At 43.3% G+C, this 23505-nt stretch overlaps 1 protein-coding gene across 1 annotated transcript in view; it reads right to left on the bottom strand.

The window, feature by feature from the left end:
• Positions 1-22113, bottom strand: part of LOC138078386 (natural resistance-associated macrophage protein 2-like) — a 30515-nt gene extending 8402 nt beyond the window's left edge. Inside the window, exons 1-15 of the mRNA XM_068971105.1 lie at positions 22082-22113; positions 12041-12112; positions 10168-10319; positions 9347-9472; positions 8445-8564; positions 6920-7026; positions 6295-6365; positions 6119-6186; positions 4709-4864; positions 3897-4055; positions 2968-3054; positions 1957-2076; positions 1653-1802; positions 1051-1124; positions 77-230 (exon numbers count right to left, since the gene is read on the bottom strand). Of these exons, the coding sequence (XP_068827206.1) occupies positions 77-230; positions 1051-1124; positions 1653-1802; positions 1957-2076; positions 2968-3054; positions 3897-4055; positions 4709-4864; positions 6119-6186; positions 6295-6365; positions 6920-7026; positions 8445-8564; positions 9347-9472; positions 10168-10319; positions 12041-12074 (1578 nt within the window). The 5' untranslated portion in view covers positions 12075-12112; positions 22082-22113. The remainder of the gene's footprint in view (positions 1-76; positions 231-1050; positions 1125-1652; positions 1803-1956; positions 2077-2967; positions 3055-3896; positions 4056-4708; positions 4865-6118; positions 6187-6294; positions 6366-6919; positions 7027-8444; positions 8565-9346; positions 9473-10167; positions 10320-12040; positions 12113-22081) is intronic.
• Positions 22114-23505: the final 1392 nt, after the last annotated feature.

Genomic DNA, 23505 nt, shown 5'->3' with positions numbered 1-23505 from the left:
ATATGCTCTTTTGGGTCCTTTCTCTTCTGAGTGTTAGTCCCCCTTGACCACCCCTGCCCCTTCCAACTGGACTTACCAAGTAAAACACAAAGCTCAGATAAGCTACGCTGACCACTGCAGCCACCACGTACAATACCACATGCCCTAGATCCTGCACATAAACCACGACAAAGTACATGTTGATGGAACAGATGATAAGGACCAAGATACCGCCTGCGATCCTCCAGCCTCTGTCAAAAGAATCAGCACAGTTATTGGTAGAATAGTCCAACCTGTCCACAAACAGAAAAAGACACTGTGTCTTTTGGGGTCACAGGACAGGAATAAGTGGCATTTAAAAATAAACCGAAAAATGCTTATGTCCCAGATTAGGTTAAATGAGACAAAGTTACACAATGATAGGGAGAAAGAGGAAGAAGAAAAAAAAAACACTATCAAATAATCCCTATTATTTAAGCCCCTAAAAATGCAACAAGCCTTACAAGTGAAACAGTCATGAGTCCCTAGAGATGCAACATGTCATTTAAATATCCCATGTACTTTAGAGATGTATATAAAAGGTATTAGCTTATGCCTCCCTCATTAAGATCATTTAAGATGGATTTAAGATACTTTAACCTTCAGTGGCTGAAGTTGAATAGTTAAAGCCCTAAAAGCTAAAAAATTTCCCACCAGAAACAAAAAATGTGCTTGCCCTCCGTTGTTAAATTCATGGTCTCCATTTTCTTTAATTTTTTTTATACTGAAATATAGTTGATTCACAATGTTGTGCTTATTTATTTTTAATTTTTGGCCACACCCTGTGGCATGTAGGACCTTAGTTCCCTGACCTGGGATGGAAATCGCACCTCCTGCACTAGAAGGCAGTCTCAATCACTGGACCACCAGTAAGTCCCCAACAGTCTCTATTTTCTAAGTCAGAGAGTGAGGGGGCAGCTCTAGCAATCATGTCTTAAAGCACATAGTCCCCCTATGACTTAATTTCTGACTGGTCAGTTTGATGAAGATACCCTTCCTCCCCCACATCTTGGGGAACAGAAGTACACTCACAATCCATTGGCAAATTCACTCATCACAGGCCGCAAGCTCGTAAACGTGAGGATGGGTATGAGAGCAAAGGGAAGCTGCAAAAGAAAAAACTAAGATCAGAGGGGGCTCTAGGGGTTCCTGTAACACCCCACAGAGCAGCACTCTTAGCAAAAGGGAACCACAGACCCTGCCTCACCCACTCTGTGAGAAATTATTCCTGTCATCCCAACATGCTGCAGGGTTATGTGGAAATCTATAGCATGAACCCAGCATCAGTTATGCTCATAGTGTCTACAAAATTTCTATCTGCCTTGTCTTCTTAATCTCCATAATACCCAACAGTCTCCTTTACATTATTTAATGTTTGCTTCACTTAATGAATAATTTTGTGTTCTATGTGTAATTACAGCTTATAATTCCCATTCAACAGGCTTAGAAAAAAACAAGCCACTTCTAAAAACCTTTTAGATTCCAGAGATTTCATATGCGTTCACCATAGACCAAGACTGTGCCTCTTTCTTCCTCTGAATTTTCCCCACACCCACGCTAGGCTTAGTACCTAAGGGCAATGCAGAATGCCTCCTGACTCAATGGAATGTGAGTTTCCCCAGCTCCCTCCTCACTTGTAAGCTCTGAAGAACATTCAGGAAGTCATTCATTCCTGTTAGATGCTCCACGTCTTGGAAGACGGCCACAAGCAGAGTGGGGATAATGGCAATAGAGCGGGTAAGAATCACTCGGGCAAAGCGTGACCACTTTAGGTTCAGGAATCCCTGGAAGAAAACACAGAAGGAGGATGAATGTCTGGAAGAGGAAACAGAAAAAGGTCTGGGGAGGTTTGGGAAGACCTTAGAGGCACAGAATTAAGAAGGGACAAAAGGGCAATGTCCTCTTCCTCTCGTCTATCCCAGTCACAGCAGCACGTACCTCCATGACAAACTGGCCGGAATAGGTTCCTGTCATGGTGGAGCTCTGCCCCGCAGCCAGGATCCCCACCGCCCAGATGTAGAGAGCGGCAGGCCCGAAGTAACAGCCCAGCACAACACCCTGGAGAGGCAAGGGAGAGAGGTCACCTGAGACAGCACCCCAAACATATCCTTGATGTCACCTCTCCCCACTCCTGGCTACGCACCCACCTCTACCAAGCAATGTGCTGGCACTGTCCCAGGAGCTAGGCTCGGGTCCTGACCTCATTCTAGAGGCTTTCAACCTACATTCTGCTGGATGGGCCCCCATTCCTCCTCAGCCTAGTCCCTTCTCTTCTCTAGGCTCTTAAAGCCTTTATCCTCAACTCATATGTTAAGTATCAAAAAGAAAAATGACTATAACACACTTCCCAAATTATATTCCTAAACACACTATTCTGGAAGATGGTAATAGGAATGGAAAGAAACCTCCAATAAATTTCAGAAATGTTAAATACTATGTATTGTGTACTGTTGGAGGTTCACAATGTAATCAGCATAAAAGGGACAGAGAGGCCCCACTAAAGACCACTTTACTGGAACTTCCCTGGCAGTCCAGTACTTAAGACTCTGTGATCCCATGCAGAGGGCAGAAATTTCACCCCTGGTCCGGGAACTGAGATCCCGCATGCCACACAGCGCAATTTAAATAAATAAATAGTCTTCAGCCACACACACAAAAAAGACCACTTTACCAGGGATACTTCTTTAGTCTCCCCAGTTAACACCTAGAAACCAATCTGCTATCAACATATAAGTTTGAGAATTGCTGATACAATGAAATCATCTTGTCAGCTGATCTCCTATTCCCTTCCACATAATCCAAAAGGCTTGTCTGGCATCTGGACCTCTGAAAAAAAAAGACACTACACAGAAGATATGCTGAGCTCTGAAGTGAACCCACTGAAAAGACCAGACACTATGCTGAGAATCTTGATTCAGGGGCAGAGATCAGAAATCTGAACACGTTTACCCCTTTGTAGATGTCCACAGCCAGTGTTGAGTTATCCTCTGGGAAAAGGTGAGTGTGGGGACTGCTGCTGTTTTTACAGACCGCAACCTGGAACCAAAGCAGTTTAGGAACAACTTTTAATTTTGAGTCCACAACTCAGAGAAGAAGACCTCTCCAACAGCTCACAGACAGACGGATCATCTAAGAAACGAGTCCTGCAGGTGAGACACTGGACACAGGCTGATGACAGCAGAGGCTGGTGGCAGGTCCTTGAGCTCTGCCTCCTCTCTTTTTCTACACCCCCAGGTCACCAAAAGCTTTTCCTTGAGTGAGAGTGTGCATGGTAATACACGAATGCTGGGTCATTTTAAATGATAATAGGAGGTGAGGGCCCTTAAACAGACTTCAAATATGAGAGGACACCCAGAACAGGGCGGCCTTATTCAAAGCAGAGCCAGGAGTCAGAGGTCCTATGGGTGGGAAACAAAGGAGTTATCAAAACTAGATTGGCAAAAAAAAAAAACTAGATTGGCAATCAGGAGTCAAGAGGACAGAGAATTCAGTGTGATAGCCTGTCTAGCCACAGCTTCTATTTCCTGTTGGTTGACTGCTCCTGCCTGTAATCATTAAATGGCAGGACTGGCAAGCAGCCAGTAGTTGGTAAACAGGAAGCAAAAGGGGATGATAAAGAGCCAAACAGACATGAAGCCTCCAACAACAGCATTAGGCAACCTTGGTCTAAGGCACGCTTCCTTACCTGTTTAAAGCCGCGAAGGAGAGTCTAGGCTTGGTCACAGCCCCAGACTGTAAACCTGAGTAGTGCCATGACTTAGGGGCAGCACTGAGATCTATGTCCCCTGAGCTTGAAGTCACTGTCACGTTTTCCTGCCCCAATGCAGCCTCCTCCCTACCCTCACATCCACTACTACGCAGGACCCGGGCTTACTTACCACCTGCTCGTTGGTTTTCCCAAAAAATGCTTCGGCAAACACTGAGACAACAAAGACGTTGATGATAAAGGAAACAAAGAGAGCGATGCAGGATTCAATGAAGAAGTACTTATTCGCTTCTCGAACTTCCTGCTTGCTGGCCCGGTCTACCTGTCTGGACTAGAGACGTAACAGCAACAGTCAATTTTTGATGAGCTGGAACAAGTTTCCTTGTGATATTTCACAAGTCTGTAGTCAGCTGAAAGGCCCAGGGGGCAAACAACTGACCACATGAAATGTGAGACTCCACTTACATCCTGGTTAACTGAGTGAGTAAGAAGTCATGGCCCTTTGACAAATCACACATCCCAAAGAGGAAAAAGTGAATGAGTGACTGCTGAACCCTCAGTTATGTGACTGGAAGAACTGCTGACCTACGAGAACAATCTGATTTCAGACCTAATGTGGACACCACCTTAATTACAAAGGTCTCTGAAATCTTCCAACAAACGATTGTGATGGATTAACTGGTAAAAGCCAGATTAGGCTCTTTCCTCCTGACCTCCATGAGGCCATTCAGGCTTCTGAGATTTAAACACAAGAGACACGGTGCCCCTTCAGATCTTTTAAGAAGGACTCTAGTCCGTTCTCTACGTCATCCTGGTGCCATCTCTGGTCACCTTGGTGATACAAGAGTGTGGCGTCCAACTGTGGAAAAACGCGTGCTCCTTCAGGGCTCCAAGAGCTGTGAACTACGTGTGTGTCCCTTGCAGCGAAAGGAAAAGAGGCCATGAAACTGCACAGGCCACTGAGATGAGAAAGGTCTTGCTCACCTTAACTAAGGCAGAATGCAGGTACATGTTGTGTGGCATGATAACAGCGCCCACGATGCCCACAGCCTGCTCAATCTGTGGAGTACGACAGCCTGAACAGGATGGTAGGAACATGCCTTTGAGGACCTGGGTCTGGCTGGGTTTCACTGTAACATACTACATACAAACAGAACAGCTATTAGTCTTTTCTGGAACATGAGACTAGCGAGTAACACAGTACTAGAAAACACTGCATCTTTACTCCTTAAACTCCTTCATCAACAACTACATAGGAAATGAGGAACATAGAACCACCCAAAAACCCAAGCCGCACAAGGTCAGAGAGTTTAGGACTGGGGTGTCCGGACACTTCACTCTGTGTTTAGATATACGAATCCATGTGCAGTGCTGTTGCTCAGTCCTGTCCGGCTCTTTGCAATCCCATGGACTGCAGCCTGCCAGGCTCCTCTGCCCATGGAATTTCACAGGCAAGAATACTGGAGAGGGGTGCCATTTCCTCCTCCAGGGGATCTTCCCCACCCAAAGACAGAATCCAAGTCTCCTGTGTCTCCTGCGCTGGCAGGCCGATTCTTTAACACCAGCACCACCTGGGAAGCCTGGATGTGTTGAGAATCTAATTAATATTCTAAAGAAATAAAACAGCTGCTAAGGGCCTTATTGATATTATCTCACAATAACTCCTGTGAGACATACCTTAGAATAGTCGATTCTTGATTATCCACACTAATCATGCTTCCATGTTCACCTCTGTATAGAAAAATCACTAACACTTGCCACTAGCATCTGCTGAGACTCACTCAGAAACACGTTTTCCTGGTTTAGCATTTCTCTTGAAGCCTTAGACCAAGCTCTATCATCTACTCATAGAGTAGACACATTTTCAAAAGCTTAGCTAGGCCAATAAGCAGAAATCAGTTTATAATAACTGGACACAGACAGGGGCATTACTGAATATAATGGTAGGGTTAGGGTTACTTTTAACAAAACGGAATGTCCGGATTGGGGCACAAACTGGGAAACATGTACTGTATCCCCTACAGTTCATTAATTGTTACAATACAGAGAAAGTCCAAGCTGCAACTACTGTCAACCAGGATGAGCAAAAACAAACCCCTCTAATGTTAACAGCCAAGAATAACCCTGTAACCCCTTTCCTAACCCTCTCCAATGCTGTTCTGTTGCTGAGAATAACTTGGGACCAGAAATTCTAGTACAGTTTTAAACTAGGAGTCCCTGAAGGTCTTCCTGGACACTAGTCTCTGCCATATCCTTATTCCTTTAAAATTGGCCAGTGCTGAATTCGGCTTTTTGTTAGCATGTACTGTCTTTCATAATAAAAGGACAAACGCCTTGTTTTAAAAAGCTAAGAATAATAATAATAAAGCTAATGAATAAGCCTGTAATACTTGCCTCATAGCCAAATGTGAGGGCCATAATAGTGATGAGAAAACCAAAAAATGCTTCCAGCTTCCTCAAGCCTAAAGGGGAAAAGTGCAGCAGTGAGTTCACAGAAGGCAGATTACCCCATAAGCCACATGACGGGAAGCAGCTCCTTTGAGTGACCCCTCCATTCCCACTGTCCTTACCATATTTATCCAAAAAGAGAAATACAAAAGTATCTGCAATGGTGATGAGAACTCCACCCCACAGAGGAATCCTAGGTCAGAGATTAAAAAGGGAGATTAAAGGAAAGAAACATTGAGAAAGACCCGCCTCCCAGTTTTCCAACAGCTCTCCAGATACATGACACCTGGAGGACTAAGGACTTGGGAAACAGGAACAGCAGCAAGGGGGCCAGACCTTGGGTAGTTTAGGATCTCAGTACTAAGTGAAGTAACACATTCATTCAAATTTTGTCTATAATTTCAGACATTCAGGACACAAAGCTAAAAAGTAGGGGTCTTAAAAAAAAAAAAAAGTAGGGGTCTTATCTCTCAAGGGACTCACTTATCAAGTGGGATAAACTGAGATACAAATTATAACACACACTGCCACACACTGGATAACAACAGGTCTGCATAACCTGCCATGAGAACATGGAAGACAGAGAGCCTCCATCTGGCAGGAGGGAAGGTGGTTCCAGAAAGGTTCCACAGGAGAAACAATACTTGAGCTGAATCTTGAAAACTGAAGATGACTTGGGATTTTCTTTTTACACTTGCTTTGAAATCTGGCAAAACAACAATTATTTGTAGAGGAAAAACCCCTCACCTTCCTACAGACAGGAGATTGATGGCAATAGCTGAGCCAATAACCTCCTGCATGTCTGAGCCAATGATAGCCAGCTCCACCATCAGCCACAGGATGATTCGTGGGACCTAAACACCAAACAACAGAAAGATATGGTTCTTAATTAACCACTTCTAAGAACTTCCTCCATAGTTTGGAAGACATATTTTGGCAGCGATCCAAAACAGTTCTTTATTAAGCCTTAGGTCTAGAGATGAAGGACCAGAACTCAAGCTTTACTCAGTCCCTTGCTGGAGAGGGCCAGGTTGCTTTTTGTGGTAGAGCCTGAGTCAAGGTCAGGGCAGAGCTGATGCCAATTTCTTCTCCTTCTGTTTTACTTGACAGAAGAATGGAGTTTCCATTCATTATTTCCACTTAAATTTTTGCCTAAAAACATTCCTGAAAGTGTTAGGGGGAAATGAGGTTGCTAAGATGGTCAAAATACTGTTCAGGAGAGAATAAAATACTACAGAAGAAAATATCTATTCTGACCACAGCTGAAGAGACAAAACACACATGAAAAGGTTGGAGTCATCCTTAGTGTAATAATGCACAAGCAAGTAAAAAAAAAGATAGATAGGCAAAGGGACTTGGGGCGAAGTGTTGGAATTGGGTGTCCTATAATAAAACCTGGAAACTAATCTGGTCAAGTAATCGAACAGAAAGAAATTTAGTAGTGCTAGCACACTGAGGCCAGAAAAAAAAAAACAAAGAAACATGACGTGTAAGAAATGTAAGAAGAAAGAGAAGCTAAAACAAACGAGTTACCAATTTTTTTTTTTGAGAGGTATATAAGAAAAAAAAGCAGGTAAGGATACTCTCTCACAGCCAGAAAGGAGATTAAACATTTAGGATGAACCAGAGATAGATTAGTACTTATCTAACAATCAAGTCTCTCAAGAGTCTTCTCCAACACCACAGTTCAAAAGCATCAATTCTTTGGCGCTCAGCTTTCTTCACAGTCCAACTCTCACATCCATACATGACTACTGGAAAAACCATAGCCTTGACTAGATGGACCCTTGTTGGCAAAGTAATGTCTCTGCTTTTGAATTAGACTGCAAGGAGATCCAAACAGTCCATTCTAAAGGAGATCAGTCCTGGGTGTTCTTTGGAAGGACTGATGCTAAAGCTGAAACTCCAGTGCTTTGGCCACCTCATGCGAAGAGTTGACTCATTGGAAAAAGACTCTGATGCTGGGAGGGATTGGGGGCAGGAGGAGAAGGGGACGACAGAGGATGAGATGGCTGGACAGCATCACCGACTCGATGGACATGAGTTTGAGTGAACTCCGGGAGTTGGTGATGGACAGGGAGGCCTGGCGTGCTGCAATTCATGGGGTCGCAAAGAGTCAGACATGACTGAGCGACTGAACTGACTGATCAATCAAGTCAGTTTAAAGCTATCCTACAGACACTGGGTCTACCCATTCCTGCCTTAGGCAGCAACAAGTCCCAAATGTCTAGACACACAGTTACCTATGAGATGGGTGACAAACACTGCTTACCCTGGGATACTGGCGGTGACACACTTCAGCCAGATGCAGCCCAGTGACCACTCCCAGTCGAGCTGCAAGGCGCTGGAGCAGGAGCCCCACAATGGTGGCCAACAGGAGAACCCAGAGCAGCTAGAGAAGAACAAAACCCCACCATTACACTCATGAGATAACTGGTGGTTTAAGTTTGGTTGTTTGGCAATGTCAATGGGAAATAGTACACTCAAAGAGCTCTGCTCAGGAATCCAATGATCTGAGTTCTGTATCACATTCTGCACAGAACTTGCTAGGTCACCTCGCACCTTTCTGAGCCTTAGTTTTTCCCATCTGCAGTTGCGCTTTTGTTCAAGGAAACTACCTGGGTAAAACAAAACTAAAAACCAACTACACGATAACATTTAAAAAAACAGATGGAAAGGGCTTCCCTGGTGGCTCAGTGGTAAAAAATTCATCTGCTGATGCAGAAGAAAGGGTTCAGTCTCTCGTCCAGGAAAATCCCACATGCCACGGAGCAACTAAACCCGTATGCCACAGCTCCTGGGCCGGTCCTCTGGAGCCTGGGAAACACAGCTATTGAAACCTGCACATCTAGAGCCTCTGCTCTGTGACAAGAGAAGCCACTGCAATGAGAACTCTGTGCACCCCAACTAGAGAGTAGCCCCCACTCTCGCTGCAACTAGAGAAAAGCCTGTGCAAAGCAACAAAGACCCAGCATGGCTAGGAATAAATAAAAAAATAAATTCTCATTCCTAGTTGGGATTAAAAAAAACAGATGGAAAAGCACTTTTCATTTAAGTGTCAGAGCCAATACAGAATCAGCACATAGCCCACAAGGTTGATATCCAACAGGCAGAGCAGAGGAGAAGTATGCTGTAAGTGTTTAAAAAGGAAAGCGGGGAAGACTCCATCTTCACCTTAAATCCAGCCACTGCTCCAGACTGCAAATCAGACTCAATGTTTCCTGGATCCAGGTAAGCAATGCTCATAAGAAATCCTGGTCCCGTGAAGGCCCAGAGTTTACGAAAGCTAAAACAAGAGTACTGTACAAGAGAGGAAGACAGAACAAAATGATTATCACCTCCAGGGGAAGAATGGATATATGCATATGTATGGCTGACTCCCTTCACTATCCACCCAATACTAGCACAATATTGTTAACTGGCTATACTCCAATACAGAATAAAAAATTTTAAAAATAATAATAAAAATAAATAAAGTTTATCTTGGAGAAAAAAAGGATTACCACCTCCAAACTCCTGGTCTAACTTGCAACAATATCAGCTTCATAAGAACAAAGGATTTCAGAAGTTGGACGTGGGTGTGTCCAAGTTTCTTTTCCATTTTATCCATTCCTTATCAGCAACCTGGTTAGCTCTCTGTACAAATAAGAGCCCTTCTCTTACCTGCCCTTCCAACAGCCTTTCATTCTAAAACCCCAGCAATAATAACCCCTACCTCTGTGCTCAAACACTACCCAAATGAGACAAAAGGCACCATAAAAAAGGGAACATGAAAATCATGTTTTCTGGATCAAAAAATGCTCACCAGTAAAACTTGGCAATGGTTTTTCAAGGACCTTGGTTTCCTTAACAGTTTCTCTGACTATAAAAATTCAGTCTTCAGAGACTGCCTGCCAGAATTGACTCTGAGGTTGCTGATCTTCAGTTGTCTAGCAGACATTGTACATAGGTTTTCCCTAGATAATAATATTTTCCTCCAAGGACCTGTCACTAACCTCCTCCTCAGGAATGGCAATCTTCTCATTAAAGTAGGTGGTGAAGGGGTCCTCTGAGCCTGCCCCGGGGGACTGCGGAATTGAGGAGTTACTGTATGCAGGGTTGACGGCACCAAGACTGGCAGAGTCTCCATGGTCTCCAGAAGCATCTTCTGAGTTAAAACAATCGAGAAGAAATGAATTAAAATGAATATAATACACTAATATTAAGGTGCTCGGTTCTGTCCGACTCTTTGCAACCCCAGGGACTATAGTCTCCCAGGCTCCTCTGTCCGTGGAATTTTCCAGGCAAGAATACTGGAGCAGGTTGTCATTTCCTACTCCAGGGGATCTTCCCGACCCAGCGACTGAACCCGCATCTCCGGTGTCTCCTGCATTGGCAGGAAGATTCTTTACCCACTGCACTACCTGGGAAGCCCAGTGCCGTTGGTAATATCAACAATCATCTTTAGAAGTGCTAAAGTTAAATCTTTTTAATACCTCAATAAATGCACAAGATCTACCTAACTCCATCTCAATTTCCAGTACTATATTTTCAAATTAATTTTTGAATTGGCAATACATTCGAATGGCTGAAAATTTGAGAAACACAAAAATGCTTACAGTAAAAAAGCTCCCTCTCAACCCTCTTCTCCAGTCACCAAGCTCTATATCGGTTTTCAACACTAATCTCACAACCGGCCTCCCCGTAGTTTCACGCTTCTATTGTCACTTGCCAATTTTTAGAATCATTTCATTTTCTTCCAAAATCACTGATGTCCAGGGCTCAATATGTAACATCCCCAGACTAGCCTCACTGACAACCTAAATATTAACTTTTAGAAGGAAACAGGCTAACGGGACACTCTCTCCACCTCCCACCCATTATTTGGTAGGATTTACTCAAAGGATCATCCTTGGACACTGTATCTCCATCAGGCTTCCCCAGAAATGACTAACTTACAAAACACTATCATATTTCAGGCTAAAATCTGTAGCCGCAGAGAAACGACCAAACAGGAACCCTTTGCCACCTGACAAAGGGTTCCTGTTTGGCGAAGGCCTTCAGTGAAGAGCCTGAAGAGGGGGAGGTGTCACCCTTGCGACTGAAGGGCTCACCACAGACTGAGCACCAGTGTGATTAGTCTTCCTCCTGCATTTCGGGGCTAATTTTAAATCCGGCCAGCAGGGGAGCCAGGCGAGGGTCTGACAGAAAAGGGCTCACTCACCAGAAAGTTAGGAAACCCAGTCTGCTGAGACCATCAAATGGCTATTTTTAACCACAAAGCTCTAATCTCAGGGTTTCCAAGAACCCCTTGCAACCACCAATTAGAAAAACAAAAGCTTTCTTTTCATAGGGAACTGACCCACTTCACCTTAAGTGACACTGAACTGAGGAGTAAATGTACAGAGAAGGAATGGAAATTCTAAAGGAGAAATTTAGAATCAGGAAGGATTAGTCAAAGCATAAAGTCTCATGAAATACTCTACAAGGTGCTAGCTCAGTATTTTCCTGTTCCACTCTTATCTGAAGTGTCTTCAGCAGCTAAAGCACCCGAGGTTTTTATACCAGGTCTGCAAGTTAGACTGCCTTTACAAGCACTACTGCTATAGAAACCAGACTTGCAGCTAATCTTGGCTCATCTCAGAACTGGAAATAAAATTGAGGCAGGTCTCTGTGGTTATAAATCCATTTTCATTTACAGCCTAGGTCACCAGGTCACCTAAGTCACCTCTGAATGGAGCAAGTCTCCATATAGTTGGCTGGGGGACAGGAGATGGTGACAGTTTTTGATGGAACAGAGGACAAGAAGGACAATATGGTAAATTTCTCTTAATGGCTTAAGCCTAATTTCAAACAAAAATGAGTCAATAACACAAAGGTGTAAATTACCATCTGGTATCTTCTGTTCAGGACCTAACACCATGGTGGATACCTGAATGCCTGAGTTCTTAGAAAAGGATTCTGGAAAAGAGAGAAGAGGAGAATTAGCAAGAACAAATTAAAACAAGTTCACAACCAGTATTCTGTGACACTGTATGACTGAACCCTTACTATGCAAAAAGAATAATCGTTCTACTGAATTAGATAACCTTGAAAACAATCACAGTTTTCAGAATATGATTAAGAAATATTTAAGGGAAAAAATGAAATAACTGGCAACACTTGGAAACCAAAGTGAAGCAAAAGGTATTTCAGGCAAGTGGGCAAGTAGTTTTTAAGTATCCATGGGAGACAGTGAAGGGCAGGGAAAGCTGCCATGCTGCAGTCCAAGGGGTCGCAAAGAATCGGACACGACTTAGCGACTGAACAACACAAAGAAGGCCTCCACACAGAGGCTTCCAGGCAATCAGTCACCCAGTCTCCCACCCTTTACCTGCAATTAACCCAAATATTTAAAAGACTGACTTCCCACCGTTTTGATGCGCTTTTAAGGACAAAGATCTATAACTCTCTTTGATCTAACTAACAATTTAAGTTCATGTTTCGAGTTTCTGGAGGGTGGGGAGGAAGGGGGAAAGACTTCACCAGCACACTGGTAAGAGAGGGCCACTATTTCCCAGTCTCATCTTTCCCTGAGAGAGACTTCAGCTTTAAGGTTTCAGGTCTCATTCCCCAACACTTCAACAACTAAGAGTGAGTGACCACACTCCCCTCAAGGAGAGCCAAGGCACAAGGAGAAAAGGGCACCGACAGCAGCCCACCTGCACGTCTCTCTATCAGCAGTAAGCAACTTACCAGAGGGGACGAAGAGTGAGGGATGTTAGGGATGAGGGGGGTGTGGTAGTGAGGGGGTATTCCAGATATCCAGCCTCCTACTGGGTTAAGGTGAACTGGGGTAGAGGGCTTAAGTTTAAGTGGGCTAAGTTTAACAGGGGGTAGAGGGAGTATTGGTAAGCCCACTGGGCCACGGATCTATGGCATATTCTCCAGTCAACTCCACCAATAAGGTTGTTTAAAAATTCTGATCTACTGATTAAGGAATCTACTTCTTAGTTAATTCTAGACTTAGAAATTATGGGAAAGGTAAACAATATTGTTAACCACCCCGCCTTGAATCCCAGTAACAACCATCCTGAAAAACTGAGGAAGTCTCCCCTTATCTATCCTTTACTAGTCTTTTTCCACTCTTGTACCATTATTGCTCTTATGTGGACAGTGCTCTACTTTCTTTTTTAGATAATCTATCGACATATTCTAGGACTTCCCTGGTAGCTCAACAGTAAAAAATCCTCACGCTAATGCAGGAGACTTGGGTTCAAGCCCTGGTAGGGAAGAGCCCCTGGAAAGGGAAATGGCAGTCCACTCTAGTCTCTTGTATGGAAAATTCCATGGACAGTGGAGCTTGATAGGCTACAGTCCATGGGGGTCGCAAGAGTTGGACATGACTTAGCAACTAAAACAACAACAAATCAACATATTCTATATCTGTTTTGCCAAATTACAGAATTAAGACCTGAAAGGGGTATTAGATTTCATCTATTTTCTGGAGTATACAACATAGCAACATCTAAATCTTGCTAATTTAGAAAATATAAACTTTCAACTCTATAGTCACCAATAAGGAGACTCATAATAAACAGTATCCATGTCCTTCCTATCAGTTTGTGCTATGAAATGGTTTCGCCAGCAGACCTCAATACTGCTGACTAAATCCCAGCCCTCTTTCAGCCAGCACGTCAACTAAATGGGACTTAATCTGACCACTCAGCAGCGGCACCACTTGAATTCCAATCACAACACAGATACTTTTACTTAATTCTAAGAAGCCAAGACAACACACAATAGAAACCACAAATCCGATCTGGGACTACAGCTCTTACACGGGAAATCATGGGCTATTTATGAGACAACTTCCTTATACTTCAATCAGCTCTGAGAACATTATTATTAAGATTATCGGGAATTTCCTGGTGGTCCAGTGGTTAGGACTCCATGCTTTCCCTGCAAAGGGCAAGTTTAATCACTGGTCAGGGAACCAAGATCCCACAAGCCACAAAGCACAGGCCTCTCACCCTACTCCCCCAAAAAAGAGTATTATTATTGGGAGTTCCCTGGTGGCATAGTTATGAGGACTCTAGCCTTTCATTGCTGTGGCCTGGGATTCAGTTCAGTCCCTGAATGGGGAACTGAGATCCTGCAAGCCACACAGCACAGCCAAAAAATAAATAAAATAAATAAAATGGAAAGACATGCCAAAAAGTGTTGAGTGGTTATTTTTTAAAGAATAGTATTATTAATGTTATATTGTTATTATTAAGAATAACTCAAGTTTCTAACTGCTGCCCTACTCATGAAGAATTAATAAACTTCAACTACTTTTGCGTGATGACTGACACTCGGTGTCAGAAGGCACAGAAGCGTTCAGTGCATTTGAGGACGATCTCTGTCCAAAAGGAGCCTTTAAACCTTGCATCTTTAAAAAAGCAAACAGTTGAGATAGTAGTGTGTTTTTTCCCAATATGAAGTGTGAAAAGGTGACAGTTAAGTAATTTTAAACAGAAATATCTCAAGATAAAAATTTTAATAATTATTATTAGTATTCTAAGTGATTGCTCCCATAATTACTTACAGAACTTGTAAAACACAAGAAGTCTGACCTTCTCTGTGAAATCTCTCTCCAAGAAAGAAAATGGGTTCTAGACTCCAACCTGTTTGCTGGTGTGTTTGTCTGTTTGTTTTGCTGCACCAGGCAGCTTGTAGGATCTTAGTTCCCAGACCAGGGATCAGCCTGGGCCCCAGCAGTGAGAGCACTGAGTCCTAACCAGTGGGCCATCAGGGAATTCCCTATTTCAAATTTCTCATCGAAACACTGTGTCAACAAACTATAAGCTCCATTGCTTGCAGTGTCTAGAGAACATAACTAGGGCAAGGCATGGAGAGTCAGTACACTCTGGGTGCTGCACAATGTTAAGGTCTCCATGAAAATCCAACACCCACAGAGAAGCAGTAAGTTAATATAAGACCACTTTGCTCTCTAGGACCATACCCCCAGGTCACTTCAGTCATTAAATTATGCTAAGAAAAAGATCAAGTGGAGACACAAGCAACAAGATTCAACCCTGCAGTGCTCGGACAGTTATGATTAACAAGGTGCCTTGACATTCTAGCTCACCCCCAACCACTAAGCGTCACCTTCTCTTAGAGCCAGTAAGTCTCCTCCTATCAAACAGCCATCAACAGCAGGGGGAAAAAGGGCACTCACGGGTCAATGTAATAACTATTTTATCCTATTCCTTATCAAAAAAGTTGAAAGACTGTTTTATAAAATAAGAATGCTAATTACATTTTCTGTCTAAATGTCAAAAGTCTACATATCCTCTTGACCCAGCAATTCCATTTCTAAGAATGCATACTGAAGAAACATTTGTACAGGAAGTATCAGCATATGCAAGAATATTTCCCACAGCACTGTCTGTAGTGTCAAAAGACTAAAACAACCTAGGACACTCATAGAATGGAATACCATAAACAAGGCAGATCTAAACAGATTGATAGGAAACAATCTCCAAGATACACTGTGAAGTTAAAGATATAATTTATAGAACACTATGCTATCATTTATGCAACAAAAGAGAAATATTGAGAAAATACACGTACAGAGGAGATGCCCGAGGAGATGCCCAAGGAGATGCCCAAAACTGGTAATGCCAACTCCAAGAGGAAGGAGTGGAGGAGCCCAGACGAGGTCAGGCAAAAGGAGGACCTCTCATGAAAATACACTGTGTGCAGTTTTACAATTTTAAAAAAAGAACTGCCAAGTAAATGCATCATTTATTTTTTAAAAACATAAAGATCATGCAGATTTACTCAGTTCCCCAACAAACACCTCAGGAACCTTCCGTTTCTCAATGAACACTTCAGGGACCAATTCTCTCTGATGGAGCTTCTGCAGTGGATACCCAGAGAGCTGAAGCCTCAAGCTTAACTTACTACTACTTGGACTTGGTGCACTAACAGCCATGCTCTGAAATTGTGATTTGGAAGTTTCTCCTGAATCCAAAGAAATAAAAAAGTCCTCCTCAGCAAATCCTCCTCTTCACTCCCTAATATGGGTTAAATGGCCCTCTTTCATGTTCCCAAGGCATGTGCTGCTTACTACTGTAACATCATGTTATTCTGAAAGCACTTATTCCCTGATACTACTCTTGCAACTTCTCTGCAAGTCTGAAATTACATCAAAATAAAAAGTTATATCCTCCAACACTTACTAGTTATAATAACTTATGAAAATTTAATTCACAGTAATTCCAGGTGTTCTCTTGGCATTTACAGGAACTCAAGAAGAACAATGTGAATAGCCCAAAACTGGTTTAAAAATTGCCACCAAGGAAGTGTGAAATACTGAGTATTAAATACATACAATTTCAACTTTTCCCCCCACAGCTAAAAACATGCTTGAATTTAAACTAATATTTTTCTTAGAAAACTCTCTTACAGAGAGCAAGGGTACCCCAAACCATTTCATTGATCTTAGGAGCTGTTGCAAAGGTCTCCCTAAAATTAATTTTAAGTTTTGGAGAGGAATGTTTTTTGAACAGTCCTCTAATAATTCTCCTCATCTTTCCCCCATTATATAAATAAAATCAGAGACAGCATTAGTAGAAAAAGAAGTTTCATAGAGGCAACCATAAAAGTGTGCATGGAATCAGTTGATTAGATAAATATGAACAGGAATGTTTAAAGCTGACTGGCAAACCCCTTCTTCTTCCTCAGCCAATACTCAGTGTTCAACATGCTGGTGACAAGGTGGAAACTGCCAGAAACAGGGGTTAAAAGTCATACTCAAGTTGTTTATAGGAGAATAAAAAGGAGTTGTGATTAAAAAAAAAAATTAAAAAACGAATTCCATTTGCTTGAAGAAAACATAAAGATTTCTAGATCCTTCTAAAATTCCCTTTTCTCTAAAGGTCTACTTTAAGGCTAAAGTACTTGATAATCTTACTAAACCATTATTATTAATCTAGCTTTTATATTATATAAGATGTTCTTCATGAAGGTGAGCTCCTGCCCCTGTATGATTGGGAGTCAACAAAACTGAAATATTCCATGGTTCACACAGAGCTCATTGCTGTCTGAACCTATGTTTTTTAAAAAGTATCTATGTACTTATTTGGCTGCTTTGGGTCTTAGCTGAAGTGCAAGGATCTTTAGCTGTGGCATGTGGCATCTAGTTCCCTGACCAGGGATCAAACCCTGCCCCCTGTATTAGGAGCACACAGCCTTTGCCACTGGACCACCAAGGAAGTCCCTGAACCTATGGATTTTAATAAGGAATACTACTGGCCATTTTTCAAAATGAGAAATGGTAATTTCCTCTGTTTTTCCACTGCAGGTCAATAAACCACCCATTTCTCAGTCTTTCCATCAGGATATCCACCTAATTGATTCCAAAAATCTCCCCCAAAGTGGATGATGGGAGAGAAAAGCTTAGAAAAGTCATGTGAATTTCTAAATTATAATTGAGGATGTGAAGTCTGCAATTGCTTTTTAAATTTTGATTAAAAAATAATCCTATTTTTCTCTCATAAAAATGAACTTGATATAAAATCGACATATTGAAAAAAAAAGACAGGTTGGAAAGAGATTACATCTACTTCCTGACAGAATAACAAAGTGAAAAGCCCCTCTGGTGTTAGCGTAACAAAAAGGCCTTGAAACTCTAATCCTCTCCACCCTAGTGGGTGATATTTCAGTAAGCTGAAAGTCACACAAGCACAACCAGTTCATAAAGTACAAACAGTGCTGCCACTGTTCAAGGTGCTTCCCTTACATCACAGCCTCTCTCTCTCTCTGGCACAAGGTCCACAGACTGTGTTACTTTTTTTTTTTTCCCCATGTTACTGACTTTTTATGTCATAGTAATGATCTGAAAATTGGACACATCTCATTTGGTCTATCAGAGTACCACAATTTCAACTCACCAAGTTTGCTGTTTGCCACCTGACTTAGACTTTTGAAAATCTGTTTTATGGTTGAAAGGAAAACCTAATGTGGAGAACATGTAATGATTAAGAAAGAAGAGAAAGGTTAGGCAGCAGTTAGAGGAGAGAGGGGGTAAGACACCCGGGGGAAGAGTACAGTTGATAACAACATCAGCTGCCTGGGTGTCAAAGACGATAACAGTGGGGAGAAATGTGGCCAGGCTGTCAAGAAGCACTGTGCTTTTAGACAAAAATATCACTCATCAGCCAGAGACTTCAGAATTAGAAGGGCCCAATTAGCATCTGTTAAACTGGGCTCTTCACTTTCCCTGCTCAGCCCTCTGAGGCTTAGCCAGGTTCCCAACCTCCTTGCCTGCTTACATGACAGGGCTGCTAACATCTTACTTTCAGAAACTACAGCTTGGTCTTTGTTCCTTCCAACTCTCACTGTAAGCTTCCCCTGATTTCCTCCCAATCGACCGACATTTACAGCACTATTTCCCTTTGACAGCCCAACCTGGCCTTCTGCGCCTGACACAACTATCTCAGAACACAACTCCAAGCATTGTAAAAATTTCAGAGACAGCTTTACCCTCAAGTAAGAAAGTCTATTAAACTAATCTATACCCACTTCTTGCCTCAGGAAAAAAAAAAAAAAACGTTTTGCCCTTATACTTAAGGTAGCTTTTCTCTGGCAGAAGTGAGGAATGATTACCATTAGATTACATTCAACTTATTTATTCCAATGAAAGATACTGGTTCCCTCGATGCAGACTGACCTTAACAATATTAAGTACGTATTTTCCTCAGTTTCTTTGCTTAAAGCAAAGAAAAATTACCTGTAAAAACAGATAATATATATAAGATTCTCCAGACATCCTTCTACTCTTTGGAACCTGCTGAAATTTCAATAGTTAACTTGCAGCCTCCTTTCATTACCTAGGAATTTTATAGACACTCTATTATTAATAATAAATGGAACCAAAGCAAACAAAAATACCCACACAGAATGACCTACTAGCAATAAGAACAAAGACAAGACTGAGAACCCTAATTTCCCAATCTAAGTTTTTACTGGGAACTGATCCTTACATTAAAAAACGTAAGTTACTCTGATCTTAAAAGTGGAAGAGGAATTAGACAATAAATATATTTTTATCATTCCTGGCCAACTCTTTGACATTCCATTCTGATATTACAGTTTATAATTCATATTTATTGTTTTACTATATCCATGATACTCCTGATGATACCTGGAGGGCTCTTCATGTCTCCAGGGGCCAAAAAACGTTAACTGTTCAACATACGTTTGTTAAATTATCAAAAGACTAAATGGCATTGGATGGCTGAGACAACAAGGATCTCAGTCTCCCAACTCCTCATATTCTGCACATTCAAATGCTCCCTGTCCTCTTTTCCAAAATATTTATTCAAACAAGACTCACATGATAAAGATGACAACAATATTAAAGAAAAAGCCTTCCCTCTCTGCCTCAAGCACTCAACTCTTTAAAGATATCACTCACTGTCCTCCTTATTAAAGCACAAAGGTTTCACAATGTTCTCCACTTGCACAAAGCCGACATCAAAATTTCAACACTATATAAATACTAAATTGTCTTAATAAAAAGCTAGCAAACAGGCCAGCATACTTTATGCAGTAAGCCATGTTCTTTTTTTGTAAATCCAAAGTTTCTCATTTAGCGATTAGTTTCCAATTCTGCTACCTATGTAAACAGCAGTTTTCTTGCAGAGGGAGAACTGCAAGACAGAAATGTCTTCTATTAAAGCCTTCCAGATAGTATCAAGAGAACCTCAGAGAAACTTTTAAACTCACAGAAAGAGCCTGTCAGCAGACATTTCTATCTACATACACAATAAGGAGATAGTGGCTAAAGATGTCTTTGATTTCACAGCACTCACCCAAACTCTTAGAACTAAAAGTCAATTATTAATAGAAAAGATGCTGCTTTGTAAACACCAGTATGTAACCACTAACCATCACTTCATTGAGTCAAAACTGAACCAAGGACTTCCTGGGTGGTCCAGTGGTTAAGAGTTCACTCTCCAACGCTGGGAATGTGGGTTTGACCCCCGGTTGGGTAACTAAGTAAGATCTCACGTGCAGCGGGGCAACTACTGAGCCCATGCCGCAGACTCAGCGCATCTCAGCTGAGACCCGATGTAGCCAAATAAATACTAAACAAAAGAAATAAATATTAAAAAAAAATGAACCAAAGCTGCTTAGCTCTGTGGCGTATTCCAAGGGATCACCGCTGATTTCCTAACAGTAGATTAAGACTTGCATCAAGCTTCCCCATTCACTAATAAGAAGTGCAGCCAGGCTGCCCAGAAATTCCCCGCCCAAGTCCCATGGCCATCCCGGAAATTTGAGGAACCAAGTGTGCTGCAATCGTGGCCTTTTTGGTAGTGGGTCCAAAAAAAACAGTCTGTAGGCCAAGACTGTAAATGAAATATTATTCAATGAAAAACTAAACAGCCAAAGAAGTTTTCATTTACCCAACACAGCTATCATGGACAGACAGTACTGCAGAGCTGGAGTTTCCAACCTGACTTAATGATAAACACCCAGCAGAGAGTCTATAGTCACAAGAACGTGAATGGAAAACAGGCCTAGGGGTTCACTGGCAATAGGCTCAGGGGATTCTGAACAAAGAATAATAAGGTCAGAATTCTTTTAGTGTGGAATCTTTTAGGGGAAAGAAGGCACTTACTTACAGGTAATATTAATAATATTAATAACAAAAGCTCCTACATGCTAGGAACTGTTCTAAGCACCTTATGTGTATTAATTCATTTAATACTCACCACCATTTAATACTCTTTAAGATACTATCAATTCCCATTTTAAATATGTGGAAACAAAAGAACAAAGAGCCTAAGAACCCTGCTCAAAGGTTTAGAGAACCAAGAAGTGCTGCAAACTAGTTGGGGTTGAGATTCCACAAGAGTCAAGGGAGAAACACAAGGTCCCCTAGTTGCAGCAATATTCACTAGAACTATGGCCAGCAAAAGTTTCTGGAAACCTGTCTCCTCTTGCTTCGCATTCCATAGAATTTTTGCTTTTGCTTTTTTCTTAAAGAGGTGTCACATTCCCTTAACTCCATCACACTTCTTTTGAAAGCAGTGGACGGTATGAGAATATCTTTACACACAGGAAAACTCAAGTCCAGGTTAATCAACTTCTCCTTCAATGATGCTCTCTGAAATAGCCTGATATCTGAAGAGAATTGGGGGAAACCAATTGAAAACAAAACAAACAAAAACAGAACATCCAGAAGTAAACATAGCTGTAACAGCAGGAACCTATGAAACCGAACAGATGTCGAGCAGCCAGCCACCCTTCTCACACACGGAGTGCGACAACGCTCCTACAAAAGTTCCTGAGCCTGGAGGCTGCACAAACCGCCCTAAAACCGATCTACACACCAGGACTCTGCGGTCTGTCCAGGCCCTTCACACGAAGAGGCGCTTCTTGGATGTCGCCTGTAGTAAAATGAATTCTTCCGCTGAAGTGCGGCGGCGGGAGGCCCAGGGAGCGGACGGGGCATCAGGGCTCCGAAGATAAGGAGGCCGAGGGGACCTTGCCCCGCGTCCGTCGGCCTCTCCCGCGGCGTGAAGCGGGGTCGGCAGACCTTCGACCACGGGTCCCGGGACCGCGGCAGGTCCGCCCAGGGGTTCAGCCATTTTCTCTTGAGGTCTCTTTAGGCCGCGGCGGGAAAGGGACGAGGCCCCTGCGACCTCCGGCGTTCGCTGCCCGCTCCCCCTCCCGGGGCCCTCCTCTCGCTCTTCCTTTGAAGAATGCGTCTCCGTCTGGAACCCGCGTCCAGGCCCTCCCAGCCAGCGCCGCCCCTCGCAAACCCTCCTGGCGCCCCGCACGCCAAATATTGGCCGCGGCGCCTGCTCCCAGGCTGGCCCTCGAGCCGCCCGGAGCCCGGGAAAGCGGGGCGCCCGCGTGACCCCTGACCTGGCCCGCTCCCCACCTTACCGGCTCCGCAACCACCTGACAATCCGTCCCGGCTCCAGCGGCTCCATATCCCTGGAGCCAGCGCCACGCCAGCCTACCCCCTACACGCCCCGCGATTGGCCGACAGGATCGCAGCCGCACGTTCCTATTGGCTGGACTCTCCATATTGGCCGTAGCGGCCAACGCGCGTGGCAGGCTGACTAGGGATCCCGAGTCTCCGCCCACTCCAGGCTGACTGGGGGCGGGGCCACGGAGGCCTGGGCGGGAGCTGTCTGCGGCTGAGCTAGTGCTGGAGCTCGTCCAACCCACGCTGTTGTGGAGTCTCCCACCCCGCTAGCAACCTGCGGACGAGTGCGTTTCCTGCTGTAGTTCGCCGTGGCTTCGTTAGGCCCTGGAAGACAAGATCATTGCTTCTGAGACACGGCTCTATGAGAGTTCCAGCTCCACCTCCCGCCCCCAGAGCCACATCATAGTATCTGCTGCCCCACCAAGAGCACCCCACACCTGGGAGGAACCGCGAAGCATCAGCTAGCGCAGCCAGTTCGACTGCATCAGATGCCCTACTCCCAAGTCTCGGCAATGAATTGTTTTCCTCTCTCCTACTCAGCTGCCTCGCTTCTTCTCCCAAACTTTATTTTCCACCTACCCAAAAGCAGTCCCGCTCCATTCCCAGTTTCAATCGCACATCCCAGAGTCTTCTCTGAAGATGACGATCAGGCTAGTGGTGCTTCAGAAAGGAGAAAATAGTTTGACTAACCACCCTAATTTTCTACAATGTCCTTTACAGCTGCCAGAAACATTCTTAGACCCCTCTCTCTCCCGGCCCCCACATCGCCCCCATAACCGCTTTCCTTAAAGGTAACCAAGCTTATCTAACCAAGTTATAAACCTAGAGAAGAAAAGCATAAAACCTTCCAACATCTTTCTTCGTGTAAAAACTGCTAGGAGAAATTTTTATTAGTTGATAAAAGAGTCCAAGAGAAGAGAAAAGGAGAGTAAACTGCAAGAAGGAAAATCCAAGTAAAGTACAAATTCAGGGACCAAAAAAAAACTGATCTGAGCATCATCAGTGATCCGATACAGGCTGGTTTCCATACCGAATTTCTCCTAGGGAGAAAAGAAAATGTACAAATTAGTTCTGAAAATCTCTCTGCAACACGTATGGGGATTTTCAGAAAGGCTTAATGAAGTCCCTCCAGAACAGAACCTTTCCTTTGGGAACTTCTACTGCAACTAGAAAATAAAATGGCTGGAGCCTCCTTATCGCGTTCCAGGTCTGCTCTGGTGGGTAGATTCCCTGGGCTATTATATGCTTATTGCTGGCTACTTACTTAGCTCACACTGTGGGGCTGCCTCCTCCTTAAGCTGTTTCTTCATTGTGCAGGCTCGGTCTAACTCCCAGCGCTGCTCCTGTCTCTTGCCTCTATATATGGAGACAAGTGCGC

Source organism: Capricornis sumatraensis, chromosome 4 (genome assembly GCF_032405125.1).
Source record: "Capricornis sumatraensis isolate serow.1 chromosome 4, serow.2, whole genome shotgun sequence".
Taxonomy (NCBI): Eukaryota; Metazoa; Chordata; class Mammalia; order Artiodactyla; family Bovidae; genus Capricornis; species Capricornis sumatraensis.
This window is presented reverse-complemented; position numbering and strand designations above follow the sequence as displayed.